This window comes from Dioscorea cayenensis, chromosome 13, assembly GCF_009730915.1.
Source record: "Dioscorea cayenensis subsp. rotundata cultivar TDr96_F1 chromosome 13, TDr96_F1_v2_PseudoChromosome.rev07_lg8_w22 25.fasta, whole genome shotgun sequence".
Classification (NCBI taxonomy): domain Eukaryota; kingdom Viridiplantae; phylum Streptophyta; class Magnoliopsida; order Dioscoreales; family Dioscoreaceae; genus Dioscorea; species Dioscorea cayenensis.
Window position 1 is genome coordinate 34,765 of NC_052483.1, and position 16,307 is coordinate 51,071.

At 33.2% G+C, this 16,307-nt stretch overlaps 2 protein-coding genes across 3 annotated transcripts; both read left to right on the forward strand.

Annotated features, from left to right (window-relative positions):
- The first annotated feature begins 1,095 nt into the window (after positions 1–1,095).
- On the forward strand, positions 1,096–6,899 carry LOC120274855 (cytochrome P450 90B2). Of its 2 annotated transcripts, none has more exons than XM_039281392.1 (8): positions 1,096–1,384; positions 1,471–1,795; positions 1,892–2,044; positions 2,376–2,639; positions 2,756–2,848; positions 2,932–3,010; positions 3,120–3,226; positions 6,347–6,899. In XM_039281392.1, exons 1-8 carry the CDS (start codon positions 1,179–1,181, stop codon positions 6,563–6,565), a joined length of 1,446 nt encoding a protein of 481 aa, XP_039137326.1. In that variant the 5' UTR covers positions 1,096–1,178; the 3' UTR covers positions 6,566–6,899. The 2 variants fall into 2 exon arrangements, with proteins under 2 accessions (XP_039137326.1, XP_039137327.1); XM_039281393.1 differs by having other exon boundaries at positions 6,350–6,899.
- Positions 6,900–8,968: 2,069 nt separating this feature from the next.
- Positions 8,969–14,955, forward strand: LOC120274706 (succinate dehydrogenase [ubiquinone] flavoprotein subunit, mitochondrial-like). The gene is given in 17 exon segments (XM_039281233.1): positions 8,969–9,231; positions 9,552–9,719; positions 10,506–10,593; positions 10,679–10,825; positions 10,894–11,034; positions 11,127–11,212; positions 11,301–11,393; positions 11,477–11,540; positions 11,751–11,894; positions 12,140–12,327; positions 12,422–12,596; positions 12,699–12,869; positions 13,024–13,093; positions 13,175–13,184; positions 13,186–13,296; positions 13,389–13,426; positions 14,407–14,955. Coding segments are annotated over 17 exon segments (1,908 nt in total). The 5' UTR covers positions 8,969–9,120; the 3' UTR covers positions 14,510–14,955.
- The last annotated feature ends 1,352 nt before the right edge of the window (positions 14,956–16,307 follow it).

The window sequence follows — 16,307 nt, forward strand, 5'->3', positions numbered from 1 at the left end:
AATTATAATCTAGGGGATAAATAATTAAATGGCTACATAATTTAAAAATATTTGAAAATATAGGAGACACACAAGGAGTGCTAGCCTCGGAGAATCAAAAGCAATAAAGAGAGTAAATGAATACCTTTTAAGCTCTTTTGGTTGGTATATAATAATAAGGTACACACTAATGGATCCACACCTTGATGTTAAAAATAATAATAAGAGCACATGCCCACCCAATTAGTTCAACCATTTGAAAAATCCTACTCTCTTGTCCCCTTTAACATCTCTTATTTCAATCCCTATGGTATAAAAACTGCATCACTAACATTGCCTCTTTTTGGCATTAAAAAGTTTCTTTCCTTGCTTTGGTTTCTCAACAATAACTAATAATAAGTTTTGTTAGTCTTAATTATTTTTGGGATAAAAGATATATATAAATATAATATATATATGTTGATTTGTTCATTTTTCAACGGTCTTTTACACGATGAGTTTTTCACTTTTTATATGAAAAATATATCGGTTGTCTAACAACATACAATGTATCATTTTTAATTGATTCTCTATTTAACTCCCTAGTTTTTATTATTCTAAAATACATTTTTGTTGATAAAATAATCATTTATATCATTAAAAATAGCAAAAAAACAAAAAGAGAAAAACACCAAGATTGCTCTCTGTCCCATCATGCCCTTCCCCAACCATAACACATTTTTTTCCTCTTGGTTATAAGCACAACTTACAAAGGGAAAACCATGTAACAAAAAAACAAAGATGTGCATTGTAATGGACCACAATCATCCAAAAACAAATATCAAATTTCTTCATCTTTATCTCCTAAAACAATAATACTTCACATCACTTTCTTTATCCCCCCCTAGCCACATAAAATAGTAAAAAAAATAAGAAATACCAAATAAGAAAAAAGAAAACCAAAAGGAAAAAAAAAATACAACAAAGTAAATTGTAAAATTACTGCTTATATTCACCAAGGACTATACATAACTTTGCAAAAATAACAAAAGTTGGGAGGGTGCTTTTGCTAATGTTCAGCTTTTCTATTATAAAAGAAAGACCCTTTAAAGCTAACACTCACTCTCCCTGCTTTGCTACAAAGAGAGTTTCCTCTCATCCTCCATCCTTTCACTACAAAAAAAAGAAAGAAAAGAAGTTATAAACTAAGCTAAAGCTTCATGTCTTCTCACATGGAGCTCCTCCTCCTTCTTTCTCTTGCACTAATATCCCTCTTCTTATTCTTCACTCTCATCAAATGTAGAAGAAGAAGAGCCAAACTTCCTCCGGGAACCTCCGGTTATCCGTTTATCGGCGAAACATTCGCTTATCTCAAACCTCACAAAGCCACCTCCATAGGCCACTTCATGAAGCAACACATGTCAAGGTATGAATTAATTATCATCCTAAATGTTGTTATATATACATACTTTTATATGTACTAATCAAATATCCTAGCTACTTCATTGATAGATATGGGAAGATATATAGATCGAATCTTTTCGGTGAACCGACGATAGTTTCTGCTGATCCTGGGTTAAATAGGTTCATTCTTCAGAATGAGGGGAGGTTGTTTGAGTGTAGCTATCCAAAGAGCATAGGAGGAATACTTGGCAAGTGGTCTATGTTAGTCTTGGTTGGAGATATGCATAGAGACATGAGAATGATCTCTCTTAACTTCATGAGCAGTTTGAGACTTAGGTTGTTTCTTCTTCCAGAGGTTGAGAGGCACACTCTTTTAGTTCTTAATTCTTGGAAAGAAGGCTCCTCTTTCTCAGCTCAAGAAGAAGCCAAGAAGGTGCTTAATTAATTACTATATATATATATATATGTGTGTGTGTGTTACTTATAAATACATATGTATAAATTCATGTATTGATGATATTGGTTGCAGTTTACTTTTAATTTGATGGCAAAGAACATCATGAGCATGGATCCAGGAGAAGCAGAAACTGAGAAGTTGAGATTGGAGTACATAACATTCATGAAAGGAGTGGTGTCTGCCCCTTTGAACTTTCCTGGAACTCCATATTGGAAAGCTTTGAAGGTATATATGTAATTGAATCACTAGTTTCATGTATTTATATTCTTTTTTAGAGATTAATGTTCAGTGATGATGAATTACCACATAAAATGCTGAACAACTTTACTGCCCAATGGTCACATTCAGAAGAAATTCATAACTGTTCCAGCCTCTCTCTCCATTTATTAATTAAATTAATGAATGGAAAGCTAGATGACCCACATCCCTCATTATTAAGCATGGTTGTGATGGTTGTTCATGATTTTCTTTTGTTCATCTCTGATGATCATATAACTGCTTTAACAATATGCATGGTTTAAACCAGTTAATTATATATGGTCATTATTTTTCACAGTCGAGATCGAGCATTCTTAGTGTTATCGAGCGGAAAATGGACGAAAGAATCAAGATCAAGGCGAGCACCGACGATGACGGTGAGGATAAACCCGAAGAAGATGATTTACTTAGCTGGGCTTTGAATAATTCCAATTTATCAAAAGAACAGATCCTTGATCTTTTGCTTAGCTTGCTCTTTGCTGGCCATGAAACTTCATCCATGGCCTTGACCTTAGCCATCTTTTTCCTTGAAGGTTGTCCTAAAGCTGTTGAAGAACTAAGGGTACATATATATATATATACACACACACACACTTAATTATTTCTTTTAAATTATATACTTATGAGAATTTATGATCATATATATGTGTGTGTGTGTGTGTGTGTGTGTTTGTGAAGGTTGAGCACCATGAGATTAATAGAAAGAAGAAGGAAAGAGGAGAGATTGGATTGAACTGGGATGACTACAAGCAAATGGAGTTCAGCCAATGTGTAGGAACTCTGGTTAATTTCATTAATGAGATTAATTAATTATGTTTAGATTAATATATATCATGTTAATTTTGTTCATGAAGGTCATTAATGAAACACTGAGGCTTGGAAATGTTGTCAATTTTGTGCATAGGAAGGCTCTTAAGGATGTTCAATATAAAGGTAATTAATTAATTAATTAGATATCTCTAATCATGATTAGTTTTTTAATTAGTTGTTAATTAGTGTTAATGATGTTTTTTAGTTAATGTTTTATTATCCTGATATCTAGGATTTGATATTCCGAGTGGATGGAAAGTGCTACCAGTGTTTGCTGCAGTGCACTTGGATCCTTCATTGTATAGTGATCCTCAAGAGTTTAATCCATGGAGATGGCAGGTTAGTCTCTTAATTAAGTAATTAATTAATTATGAAGATTTTGGAGTTAATTAGGAAAGTGATTAATTAACATGGATGGGGACCCTTGTTAAGGGATCATCATGTCACACACTTAGATCATTAGATGCCATTGTTTTTTAATTATTTTTTTTAGCCAACTGATATTGATTTGCATTTTCAAGCAAAATTAAACAAAAATATGAAAAATTGTCATTAATGTCATAGATATTAATTAACATTTTGTGTCGTAATCAAGCCGATAGCGATTTCGATCAATGATTGGAGGACCAAAGTTATTTTTTTTTCTTTTAGAATTTTATGAAAAATAATGATAAAAATGATTTCATAATGTCCATAGATAATTAGTAGCAAGTACAAATAAAAAAAATTAAATGCAAATAGTTTAAATGGAGCAGAGAATAAAATGAGGATATCTTTGTGGCAAATATGTAAACACAAGATGAAACAAAAACAAAGCTTTCTTAGCCACCTTCATGGACTAATTGATCCAACAAATGAAACAAGTTATGGATCCATGTCATGGGAGGCCCACAATTAATTTTTCTTCTTGATCTCCATTATTTTAATATAAGTTGCATCTAATCTAAAAACTTAAAAAGACATTTACGTATAAATTTAAAAAAATAATAAATTTCAAATAATTCAACCACCACAGTGTCTAAGATAGTAATATAACTAAAATCGTGATTAATAATAGGAATTAAAAAGATATAGATATGACAATACATTCGATACATGTGATGGAAATTGATAGAAAAGTCGGTCTAACGTTGTTATATTTGATACCTGTGTGATGGAAACTAATAGAGAGAAGTTGATCCGATGCTGATAAAAAAGACAGGGCCATTATTTATATGAAAGGAACCCAACAGTGGATATTGGTATTAAAATTCTAATTTTAGGGATGTCTGCCTTAGGGTTTAGGGAACGAGAGGTTTTTCGACCACTTGAAAACCCTAAATGGTACTAAACCATAGTACATAAGGACCACCCTCTTTGTATAGCCATGGCCATGGCCCTTAAACATTGTTCAAAGCTTTGTGGATGGATAGGAATGGTCCCATGTTTCTTTAAGACATGAGATGTTAGGAATGCAAGGTGGTGTTCATGTGTTCATGTTACCACTTCTCTTTTCAGCCGACACAAAACAAACAGTGATTTCGTCTTTTATCATACTTCATCTTTCATTACTCTTTAATTAATAACTTGGAAAATGTTTTTTTTTTCCTATATATATATATATATAATATTATTGAGTTGTGGTTTTATGATCATTAATTTTTGCAAGATTAGTATTTGGAGATTTGAGGACATTGACTTGATGGCTTATCATTCTCTAGCATGGGATGTTGGATCCTGTCTCTCACCTGAATAATTTTTTTTTTTAATTATTATTTTCAATTAAAAAAAAATATAATAAAATATAATAAAATAAATAAATATAAATTTATAATATAAATTTATTATTTATATAAAATTCTAATCAACAGATGTTTGTACAACATCTACTCAAAGTGAATTTAAATTTGAATCTTTGTAGATAAAAATACACATGTTACTAAGCTTATAGTATCTCACCCTAAACTATTTTAGAGCAGGTGAGTTATAGAAAACTAATGAATTTATGACAATAATATGAAATCTTAACTAATAAATACATGTAATATTTATTTTATTTAATTGATAAAAAAATAGAATAAATATGACAGTAAAATCATCCAAATGTGTAGGAACTTAAAATCTATTTAATTGGTTGCTTAGTTTAATAAAAAAGATTATATTAATATTTGAGTTACATCCATCTCAAGATGGAATAACATATAGTTATATATGTGATTAGGAAGTAGAGCCAACTTCATTAACTTAAATTAAACCATTGTTCTTCTTAATATATAAGTACAAGATTATGGTCCTATTTTATATAGTAAATTAGAGGGGGATTTGAGATTTATTTATTGACTTATTTAAGTTAAACGTGTTCATCTATCTTTCTTTCTTTAAATAATGTATTGCACGTTTGTATTGCTTACTAAGTTGTTTTTATTCTCATTGATAGCTCAGCTGATAACACACTAGTTTCAAGAAATAATTATAACATTGTAGTTTCATTTATTATTATTATTATTATTATTATTATTATTATTATTATTATTATTTTTTAAATCTCTATTATCAAATAAGAACAAGAAGGGATGCTCCTTAACCACTTGCAACCAAGTTGCTTGAGACCTTGCCACCCAACATCGAATATGACAATCATATATATATATATTGAATTATTTAATTTCATCACTTTAAGTTTTGATTAATAATTTTTAGTTTTTTAATGTTTGGGGGAAAAAATAACATTATTAGACATAATCATCTTATAGTAGAGCTCGCTTTTCTCTCTCTCTCTATTAATATATCAATATGATCGCATAGTCTAATATATTTGTCCTTTTATTAGTGATAACATCATTCAGCATTATAATCATGTAACTCATCTTTCTCTTTCTCTTATTATAGTTTAGTAAATAATATTATCACCAATTCCAAGCTCACATCAATCTTCACAAAAATCTCGCTTTTCTATTTTTATCGCATCAAATATTATTTATTTTAATTATTATATATATATATATATATATATATATATATATATATATTTCGTGAATAAGTCATTTTACTCACACATTTTATTTAATGATATGCATGGTTTATCCACTTTTCTCAGTAGAAGTCTTTTCTTAGACTTTTCGCCGATCTGTAATCCATGTGTCTCTTGTTTTGTGTATTGTTTTTGTTTTCTTTCACCTTTTGGTGATCTTTATTATTTCATAAATCTCTATTGTTGTTGCTCCCTGTTGTCTTCTGTTTTCCATTTTCTTAATAGACATGCATGGCTTATCCACACCCTTGAAAAAATATTTTATTTAAGCTTTTAATCATATATTTACAAGGAGTCCAATGCTGGATCTCCCAAAAAAAAATCAGACACTATAACCGCTCAGCCACTATGATGATAGCAAAGCACATCTAACAACATGATATATAAGAAACAATGTACTACGTATTCTAATTATTATTATTATCATTATTTTTTATGTTATTAAACAGAAGAGCTCTTCAAGCACAAGTAATACAAACAACTTCATGCCATACGGAGGAGGACCACGTTTGTGTGCAGGATCAGAGCTTGCAAAGTTAGAAATGGCAGTGTTTTTGCACCACCTTGTGTTGAACTATCAATGGACACTTGATGAGCCTGATTGTCCACTTGCTTATCCTTATATTGATTTCCCAAAAGGGTTGCCAATTAAGGTGCATAGAATATAACATTATTGAGATATATCTTTGTTCAAATTGAAGGTCATTAATGGTTGATGAAAATTATTAAAAAAAAAAAAAAATACAAGAGAAGTAGTAGTACCAAAATTATATGACAAGCTTCATTGTAGCTTGTGGCCATTTATGTATACATAGGCCAAAGAATGAGTTCAATTTAGTCTTCAATGTATACATGTTATTTGTGTTGATTATTATATGATCATGTTTCAAGCAAGGGATAGAGATGTACATCTTGGAGAGCTGATGGTGCTCCTAGTTTAGTTTGGTTTAGTTTTTTGTTTTTTTTCTTATGAAATGGTATTTTCTTATCTTGGTTTTGTTTTATGTACATTCACTATTAATCTATTAATTAAAATATTATTAATTTCTATTTTCGGTATGAAATTTACATAATTATACGATTTTTACCGGCATGTGCTTTTAATAATAGTCACCTATGCTTCATTACGATAGGTTTATTTTACTGAGTTTTTCAGAGAAAGTTGTCTCGTATCTCTAGATATTTTTTACCTACCCATCTATGTTGATTTTGAGTATAAATATTCTTTTGTTAAAAATTCATAATATTTTATGATAGTTTATAATGAAAATTATAACCCTTTATTAACCAAAATCAAAAATAAATTTTTTTAAGAAAATATGTTTTTAATGAAATTAGGAAAAAAATATATAGAGAGAGATACTATAAAGAAGCCCATTCACTAATACAACTAGAAAATTTTGTTGGCATTGAATTGGGCCTAATTAATGGGCTCTCAAAGCCTCCAAGGGTTTGGGCTTCTAGTTTTATTTCTTAGTCAATCTTGATATTTTTCGCATTTTATTTATTTATTGTTTTATTTGTTATTTATTAAAAAAATGCCGGGAATCTACTAAAAATCACCATTTATTCATTTAATTAATATATATATATATATATATATATATATAATTACATGATTAATAAACATTGAAGCAAATTTGAGAACTTCTCATCCCACCACTTATAACTTTTAATATTTCTATCTTTTTAATTAATTTTAAAATCTCCATGGAATACTTCAAATTCTATAAATAAAAAAATTTAACTTGATTTATTTTTCCATTATATTAATTTAATTCAGTATATGATTGATCACAATTATAATAAGGTTTCTTGACACGTGTTCCAAGAGAGATCACTAGTAATTAGCGATCAAGAGCTCTACAGCGCGTCCTGGCACGTGTGAGTCATCGTGGCCGTTGCCGGAGCCACTTCTATGTACTTGTTTCTCTTGGACCCGAAACTAAACACTTGACTCTCATTTTTGGGCTTTTTTGGGAATTTGGGCCCCCATCTATAAATCCTCTTTTCTGTTGAACCAACTTGTTGTTCATTGCCCTTGCTTTTGAATGAAAACTACTAAATTGCCATTAAATATAAAAAGATGAGATATTTTAAATGTTGTTTGGGTGGAAATTATGTAAAATAAATAATATGAAATAATCCCAAGTGTTTTTACTTTTTAGTTGTATTAATTTTGTGTCAAACTAATTATTTAGTTTTCGTTTTAAGTTAATTATTTAGATTTTATTTTTAATTAATTTATATGAATGGAAGCAATGTTAACCATAAAAGTAAATATATATATATATATATAAATATATTTGTATGAAAATGAAAAAAAAACTTTTGTCTATTCTGATTTAAAATTGTTCTAAAATGTAAAAATATAAGACTTTTTTTTACATATACATCTATATAAATGTTGAAATTAACCCTCTATATACATAAAGTAAAAAAAAACTACATAAAACTAATATTATTATAAAAATCCCATTAAAAAATTTATTGGCTCAATAGTCAGAATCAGAAGCTAATTTTTAATTTCAAAATTTCTACATCTAATATTTTTTAATTATGCATTAAAATCATAAACATAAAATTTATTGCAAAAACATATAACTTCTATACATATAACACCACCCCATATAATTTAATATTTTTAGAGGGATAAATAATTTTTTTAAGCATAGGAGTCCACATTTGCTGTCACACAGTGAACAACGCTAACTCTCTTGCAGTTTTATATTTTTTTTGTAATTTTTAATTTTTTTTATCCTTTTTAATTTTTAAGTGTTTTATACCGGGTAATTAACTCCATAGTTTCATGTTGTTTTATTGTTTTTAGTTTTCTTTATTGGTTTATTTTTTGTTTATTTTTATTTTATTTATTTATACTCCTCAGTTTTTTATAGTTCAACTACTTTCTTAAAATAAATAAATAAATAAAAAAACAAAACCAAAAAGGAATAAGTCCAAATGAAAATAATAATAATTCAGAGAAGGGCAATCTCGTAGTTTACACGTAAAGCAAGGGGCATATTGTAAAATTAGCCCGCGTGGCAAGCCACAACGAAGCACACGCTCTTCTTTAGCAACCCCATTTCGCCTCCACTCTCTTTCCCATCTCTCTCTCTCTCTCTCTCTCCGGCGTTCTCCGGCGTTGTCCGGCGATCCTTCCATTCGAGAGGAATCGCTGTTCCTTTTCTTCGTCAACGACGTGCCCTAGAGCTCCAGCGAGATGTGGCGCAGCTGCGTGTCCCGTGGCCTTCGTTTCGCTTCCAGGAACCCATCGATCGTGGCCCGATCGCCGTTCCCTCTCCTCGCTTCCCGAACTCTCTCCACCGATTCGGTATTCCTTGATCTCTGATTCGTTTTGCACCTGCTCTCATTTCTAGCTTTTCCCGTTGATCTGGATGAAATCTATGCTATCTTCGAACTTGTGGAGATTTGTGGTTTTTTATAGTAGATTTTTGGTGGATGTTTCGGTGTTTCTTTGATCCGATCGAGCTTTGGACGGCCATTTTAACTTTTGTATGAGATTTATCCGTTTTATGTGGTTTTTGTTCATTGGATCCTTTTGATATGTTGTTTTAGCTGGTGTTTGTCTGGTTTTGGTAGAATGATGTTGTTCTGTTATATTGAGGAGTTGAGCTTTCGTTTGAAATGTAGGCTGGTGGATCGTCGTCATACACCCTAGTGGATCATACTTATGATGCAGTTGTTGTTGGTGCTGGAGGTGCGGGTCTTCGGGCAGCTATTGGGCTTTCTGAGCATGGGTTTAATACTGCTTGTATCACCAAGCTCTTCCCTACTCGCTCCCATACTGTTGCAGCTCAGGTATTAGAATCTTTGAGTCACCTGCAGTTGTGATTGATTCTAATGGATAAATGAGGAGTATGGCGAGTGTTGACCACTGTTTTAATCCATTTTAGTTTTTTTAGTTCATTATCGTTTTGCAGTCATCTCATCATAGTTCACAGCATTTTTTTTTAAAAGGGTAAATTACTGGTTGGTAGAAGTTTGTTGGTGATGTAATGGATTTTGTTCAACAATTTGTCAAGCTGAAGTCCTCATTCTTTCTCTGTTTTCACATGCATGTGTTCTAACTCCTAATTTTCTGTCCAAGGTCCTTCCTTTACTTTGTATTCGTACAGTAAGGTATAAGAGATGTTGAAGAGACAAAAGAGAGGGATAAATATCTTCTCGATGGATTTCTCTAACAACTTGTCAAGCTGAAGTTCATTTTCTTGCAGTTTTGATATGAATGCTTTCTATTCTTCTATCCATGTTGCTTCCTTGACTTTGTAGGTCTTTTGTTTGTGTGTGTTACATTTCTGGTGTACAGTTTTGCAGACAGATTATGGTTCGGTTGAATAAATTTGCATTGTTATGGTTTGAGAACTGAATAAATACGCATTGTCTTGTAAACAACCCCAATGTTAGCATTCTGTCATGTCTGTCATATAATTTCTATCTTAGATTTCCTTTGATTTATTGAGGAATTATTGTAATATGATTATCTTGCCAACTATTGTATAGGGTCCAGCAGATTTTTCCATTTTTTTGGTTGTTGCAGTGGAGTTGAATATGTGCTGCGAATTGGTGACTCGAATTCCAATGCAGGGTGGTATAAATGCAGCATTGGGAAATATGACTGAAGATGACTGGAGGTGGCACATGTACGATACAGTTAAAGGAAGTGATTGGCTAGGTATAACCGTCACAAATTTTCTTAGTTAGTGGCAAATTTTCTATTGATAGTGTAATTACATGCTGCTTTTTGATGTATTCATCAGGTGATCAGGACGCTATCCAGTATATGTGTAGAGAGGCCCCAAAAGCAGTGATTGAGCTTGAAAATTATGGCTTGCCTTTTTCCAGAACTGAGGATGGGAAAATATATCAGCGTGCTTTCGGGGGCCAAAGTTTGAATTTTGGGAAAGGTATGTATCTGAAGCTTCTTTCCATGCTCTTATTGATATCTTATTTTCTACTTGATTTATATCCACAGGTGGGCAGGCATATCGTTGTGCATGTGCTGCTGATCGAACAGGTCATGCATTGCTGCACACTCTTTATGGGCAGGCAATGAAGCATAATACTCAGTTTTTTGTGGAATACTTTGCATTGGATCTTCTCATGGATAAAAATGGTTGGTTACTACCTAAACTATAGAGATTCCTTCTTTTTTTCTTTTTTGCAACTATAGGAATATTCACCTTTTCATAATCCTATCTTCTTTAGGAGCTTGCCAAGGGGTGATTGCGCTAAATATGGAGGATGGGACTCTTCACCGCTTCCGTGCTGCTTCTACCATTCTGGCCACTGGGGTGACATTCCTCTCCACTGAAACATCTTTATCTCTTTTGTTGGTGAACTGGCAATAAGTACAACTTATCTATCTGGTTCACATTTCAGGGTTATGGAAGGGCTTACTTCTCTGCAACCTCAGCTCATACATGCACCGGCGATGGGAATGCTATGGTTGCACGAGCTGGACTGCCCCTTCAGGTTTGTGGAGAGTTTCACAGAGATGTAATATGTCGTAGATTTACTTGCTTCGTGGATACGATAATTAATTATTCCTTGTGCAGGATCTTGAGTTTGTACAGTTCCATCCAACTGGCATATACGGTGCTGGGTGTCTAATAACAGAAGGTTATTGCTTTTCATTAAATGTAAAAATACTTGAGATGTACCTCACTGACCTTGTACCTGTTTGACAGTTGTTTTTGTTTCTTGCTTCACAACTATACAGTAGTTATTCATTTGTTCTTTGATATTCTATTTTTGGAATTGAATTGATTTATTTGTTGAATCCTTTTTAAAACTCCAACTCATATGCATGTTCTCCTTGGTGACTTCTAGGATCTCGTGGTGAGGGTGGTATTCTAAGGAACAGTGAAGGCGAAAGATTCATGGAACGTTATGCGCCAACGGCCAAGGATCTTGCTTCACGAGATGTTGTTTCAAGATCTATGACCATGGAAATTAGGGAAGGCCGTGGTGTAGGTAACATCATCTGATACTCTTTTATGTAGCTTTCTGAGCATACTGCGTCTGACTTGTTACTTGCGAGCTATTTTTTCTCAGATATTTTGCTTACATTAGAGTTGGTTATTATAACTTTTTAATGGTCCTACTTGGAAAACTTCCATGATTCTTTGAAAAGCATTTTGTAATGATCTCTCCATCTTAGTCGATTTGTGTATATCAGTATATCTGTCTTGGGGATCAATTTTTCTGTTCTGCCACAGGGCCTCTAAAAGATCACATTTATCTTCACTTGAATCACTTGCCACCTGAGGTTCTGAAGGAAAGACTCCCTGGCATTTCTGAAACTGCTGCAATTTTTGCGGGTGTTGATGTTACAAAGGAGCCCATCCCCGTTTTACCTACAGTGCACTATAATATGGGTGGTGTTCCCACAAATTACCATGGGGAGGTAATATAGCGATCAACTTTGAAAATCCAATGGCATGTTAGTTATACCTTTGAATTTGTATTCCACAAGTTAAATTTTTTTCTTCCTCTGCTAGGTTGTTGACATCAAAGGTGATGATCCAGATGCCGTTATTCCTGGTTTAATGGCTGCTGGAGAAGCAGCTTGTGCGTCAGTTCACGGTGCTAACCGGCTTGGTGCCAATTCCCTTCTTGATATTGTTGTCTTTGGTAGAGCCTGTGCAAACAGGGTTGCCGAGATACATAAGCCAGGCATGTTTTTTCCTTTAATGATGTCTGTAGTCTAAAGTCTTGTAGCGCCTGTTTCATGTAACTTTTCTGACATAACAAGCACCTTCCTACTTAATTCTACAGGAGAGAAACAGAAACCTCTTGAAAAGGATGCTGGAGAGAAGACCATTGCCTGGCTGGATGAGTTAAGAAATGCAAATGGTTCACTGCCCACTTCAAAAATCCGTCTAAATATGCAACGGGTCATGCAAAATAATGCTGCGGTTTTTCGCACTCAAGAAACATTAGAAGAAGGTCATCTTTATTGCCAAACTTCTGGTGTATTGTATGTTTTTTCAAGATTATGTTGGCCATTGGAGCTGGGAGCCTAATGGTTTTCATAAATAGTATGATTTTTCATCCTGTCTATTGAAAATACTGTTTACTGTTTTATGGAAACTTGTTTTAGGTTGTCAACTGATTGACAAGGCGTGGGATAGTTTTCATGATGTCAAAATTCGTGATCGGAGCCTGATATGGTGATTTCCCGTTTTGATGCAATGTTTCTGTTTTAGTTTCCCAACCTTTTTCAAGGTGTATGATATAATTTATTGTTGCAGGAACTCTGACTTTAATTGAGACCATAGAGCTGGAAAATCTTTTAATAAATGCGTGTATCACCATGCATTCTGCTGAAGCCAGAAAAGAGAGCAGAGGTGCTCATGCTCGTGAAGATTTCACGGTTTGTCCCCCTTTATGATCAAACGTATTTTGCTTTATTTTTTTAATTTGATTTTTGCTTTGCTAAGAAGATGCCTTACTTTTTGTCTTCAGAAAAGAGATGATGAGAATTGGATGAAGCACACACTGGGGTCAGTACCTATTTTCCTGTCTGTTTATCTGTAGTACTAAAGGTTTTCATCATGGATTTATAACTGTGGGGTTAACTTTTCTTGCTTTATTGTATAGTTTAGCACTCCCCATGACAGCATTCTGAGTCCTTTGTGTCCCTTATCCATTTATTAGTCTGAAGATTCAAGCTCCTGATCTCATGATCTCGTTCTCATGAAGTCAACTTTGATGCTTGTTAATTCTAGTGTAATACAGTAGTCATAATAGCATTAGAGTAGTTTTGTATGCATGGGAGTACATTGATTATTAGGATACAGTCATGGATTTTCAGGATACAGTTTTGCTTGGTCCATTTATTGGTAATCCATGGTGTTGATTTTGCTTTTGTTTTGCCAATCTACATGTTTTTTGTTCGGTTGAGCAAAGCTATTTGGGCTCTATATTTATTATATAATTCAAATGTAATGATCCATAGGAATCTGTGAGAGGAATAATTCGTAATGGCATTATCTCTAAACATGGGGGTTAATATATAAGCTATCAAAGACCATATCCTCAAGGACAAGGCATATTGGAAAATGTACGTGTCACAGATGAAAATCCTAATATTTATATTTCTTGAATACATATTTAATGCTAAACCCTTCCCAAAAGATTTCTACTCCCAGATTGTGCCTCCATATTTTGGTACCAGTGGAGAATATTCAGTTTTGCTCAGTAATATCTGGTATTCCAGTTTTCCTCTGAACCAGTTTCATACTGTATGATAGCAGATAGTATAGACTGGCAGGATAACGGTGAAGCCTTGAGATGAGTAAATCATATGATAAATTTGTTATTCTGTTCTCTGATTTTACTGGTTATGTGAGGCAGCACATCAAATGTATATTATCCTTCGTGCTGAATGTCTTCATTTTATGTGTCGTAATATGCTAATCTCTGTATGTATATTGTAATAATCTCCCATTAGTCACTAATACAAGATCTTCAATCTTCACAGGTACTGGGAGAACAAAAAGGTCAGGCTGGCATATAGGCCTGTACACATGAATACTTTGGATGATGAGATTGAGTCATTCCCACCGAAAGCTCGTGTTTATTGAAGTACCCTGAAGCCCCTCTCTTTCCTAAATTCAAGAGCACCTGAGGTTTGAATAAAATGTTGATACCTGTTGATGCCTACCAAAGGAAATTGAACTGTTTGCTATGTTAGATAGGCGAAGCTATTTCATAAGCAGCATGGCCTTTTCTACTGGTTAAAGAAAGTAGACATTAATATTCACATAAGCTGCTATTTTTTGGCACATTTCCTTTGGTCTTGAAGTAATTTATTTCTTTCAGTTATCCAGTCATTTCATGCATGAAACACCGAACTCCTCAAATTTAGTTTCTGTTCCACTAACGCCTTAGGTGGTGGGAGTTTGAGCTGGGAGGTTCCTCCTGTTCTCTCATTTTGAAGTGCACTTTAACTGTTTTTGTGTGGAGGGCTTTGATACTTATCCTATACTTCCATGTTCTAGCGCAAATAAAATCACTGATATTGAATCTATCTTCTTTGGAATCACAATGCAGGAGGCCTGAGTTTCTGTATGTCTCTCTGTAAGTGAAACATTCTTCTCCTAGATTTATTTTTTATATTCTTGCCGTCTAAATCATGCAGATTTGTTACTGATGGTGTGGTAGATTTTAAACTTCAAAAAGTTCGGCTACTTCATAGCGCCAGTTTTATTCTGTTTAGATTTATTGATCTCATGTCCCAAGTCATGTTTCTGCTGGTTTTTATCCTGATCCTGTAAGGTATCCATTCTCCCTCTATCAATCCATTGTCATGCGTTGATTCCAGTCTTTTGAACTATGATTGAACTTTTCTATGTCGAAGTCCTTTTCCATCTTCAGATTTGCTCAGTTTTTTTTGCCTGTTCTGCATCAGTCCTGGTGATCAATAACTGAAGCAAGTGCAGTAGGGCATTAGGCTTTGTGGATTAATAATTATCTAGAAAACTTAACCTTTAGGAAGGATTTTCTCAACTCCCATAGTATCAAACCTAGTCTTTTCCCACTTTATGGCTTGTGATATCACCTCCATAACTAGTTATTTATATTCAGCTGCAGTTATCCCTGAGCAATATTTAGTTAAAAACTTGTCTCATTAACTGATCATAGTTCAGTGAGGTGTAGTAAAAGGTTCTTGACTAGTATTCAAACATTACTATTTTATATTATCTTTAGCTGCATGGATTTGCCATCTCTCTGCTGAATCTTTGTATTGGTAGTACTTCATTGGTGTCATCATTGTTTGAAATGAGTCAAAAGGTACTTGAAATTGAGCCAGTCCAAACCAACTGCAATGAATGACTTAGCATGGTAATGTATTGTACTCCTTCCTGTCTCTTCAGGGAAGCTCAGTAACCTGTGAGTTCCTTGTCTGTTCCAAGCTTAATCTTATTATTATTGAAAGTGAATAGACTTTCTAACTCTTTCTTAATGCCATTAATGCCGCCGTTGCAATGGTTAAACGGTTAAAGCATTTAACTTCTACAGGGGAAGTTGAAGGTTCGATTTTCTCCCAATACATGATCCTGATATTTGATTAGCAAAAGATGAAATTTGGTTTGATTTTTAGTGGTTCTATGGACCTCATATGAGTATATATATATTTTTTTTAAGTTTTTCTTTTTTTAATTAACTAGTGAGTGACTTAATAGAAAAATGTTAGAAATATTTCCATTGTGTAATGAATTATGAAAGGAGAAGTGACACTTTAGTTGACTAATGTGGGGTCATTTAGGAAGCTTGGAAGGGCTTCTATCAGTGATTTTCTTTATCATCAACTGTGTCACATTATACCTTCTTTTTCTTTCCTCCACGCAATCAGTATTCTCTTACTTGTGAATGCTCTCT

Excerpts from the sequence above, each read along its gene's own strand:
- LOC120274855 (XM_039281392.1), top strand. The coding sequence starts at position 1,179 with ATGTCTTCTCACATGGAGCTCCTCCTCCTTCTTTCTCTTGCACTAATA. Across the intron at positions 1,385-1,470 it reads ATGAAGCAACACATGTCAAG|ATATGGGAAGATATATAGAT; the intron begins GTATGAATTAAT and ends CTTCATTGATAG. Across the intron at positions 1,796-1,891 it reads CTCAAGAAGAAGCCAAGAAG|TTTACTTTTAATTTGATGGC; the intron begins GTGCTTAATTAA and ends TATTGGTTGCAG.